Genomic DNA, 1,154 nt, shown 5'->3' with positions numbered 1-1,154 from the left:
AGAGCCAAACTCACAGAGGCACGAGTGCAGGTACAAATACACCCCACACACATTCCAAAACAACAGACAAAACCAAAAACTATTTCATTACACTCCTACATTTGTCTTTTCTCAGGTGTGGTTCAGTAACAGACGAGCTCGTTGGAGGAAGCAAGCGGGAGCCAATCAGCTCATGCCGTTCAATCACCTGATCCCTGGTGGTTTTTCACATGTGGCTGTGTCCAGTCTCTCCCCGTATCAGCTGTCAGAGAGCCCGTACCCACCCGCTGGCCTTTCTCAAGGTAAACATGTTGTATTTAAACCCACTTTGGCATATAAAATGTTTCCGGATAGATTCTATTAATGAGTGTTTGTGTTCTCAGATTCGAGTACTGTACGCAGACCTCAGCCGCTCCCGCTGCCTGCAGGCCATCAGAGTGCTGGAGGGGCGGGGCAGGAGGGCGGGGCTTCCTACTGTCTCTCCAGTCGCCATGGTTACGCAGGATATTCAGATACATTTGGACCTCATAACAGTCACGCCAACTCTGCCATCAATAATGGACTGTCTTCTCAGGTAATAAAGACATTCAGTTGTTTTAAACTGCTGAATGTAATTTTTAATAATGCTCAGTTATGAGATAGTGAGGCTTTGTTTGTCACATGACTGGCTTAAACAAATGACTAAGTGAACTTTAAACTGGATAGGAGTAAAGCATCTATGGCCTGATGTTGATTACCACAGAAAATAATGTCAACTTGTCCATCATTTTGCATACAGTAACACACTTATCATAGAAGTCTAGAAGGCAAGTGTTCAGCGTCACAAATGCACATTTAACATAAAATCATGTTCATGTTTTAAAGGCGTTTCCACAACGCTTAAATATTGCATGTGTGTATGATAAAATCACTTAAAGTGTTTTCTTTCATGCGATGAAAATCTGAAAATCTATACCTGATAGAGTCATATGTATATACATTTCTTCCAGTAGAAAAAAATAAAATATTTAACAATGTAATGTTATTTTATAATATTATAATATTAATGGAATTATAATATATTATATTATAATATTTATAAGTATTTAATGAATAATATTTATTAATGTTTAAATGTTTAGCATATTTAATTTAATATTAATTTAGAATGTTTAAAATCTAAATATTTTCTGGTG

At 37.2% G+C, this 1,154-nt stretch overlaps 1 protein-coding gene across 1 annotated transcript in view; it reads left to right on the top strand.

The window, feature by feature from the left end:
* The window catches only part of LOC107669860 (paired box protein Pax-3-like), a gene marked incomplete at its 5' end in the record, with an annotated part of 18,911 nt that overhangs the window by 10,421 nt on the left and 7,336 nt on the right, over nucleotides 1-1,154 (top strand). The window contains 3 exons of the mRNA XM_016462286.1: nucleotides 3-30; nucleotides 116-281; nucleotides 363-553. Of these exons, the coding sequence (XP_016317772.1) occupies nucleotides 3-30; nucleotides 116-281; nucleotides 363-553 (385 nt within the window). The remainder of the gene's footprint in view (nucleotides 1-2; nucleotides 31-115; nucleotides 282-362; nucleotides 554-1,154) is intronic.

The sequence above is a fragment of the Sinocyclocheilus anshuiensis genome, unplaced genomic scaffold (genome assembly GCF_001515605.1).
Source record: "Sinocyclocheilus anshuiensis isolate Anshui unplaced genomic scaffold, SAMN03320099.WGS_v1.1 scaffold272, whole genome shotgun sequence".
NCBI classification, from domain to species: domain Eukaryota; kingdom Metazoa; phylum Chordata; class Actinopteri; order Cypriniformes; family Cyprinidae; genus Sinocyclocheilus; species Sinocyclocheilus anshuiensis.
The sequence above is the reverse complement of the archived record's forward strand: the minus strand, read 5'-3'. Positions and strand labels throughout refer to the sequence as shown.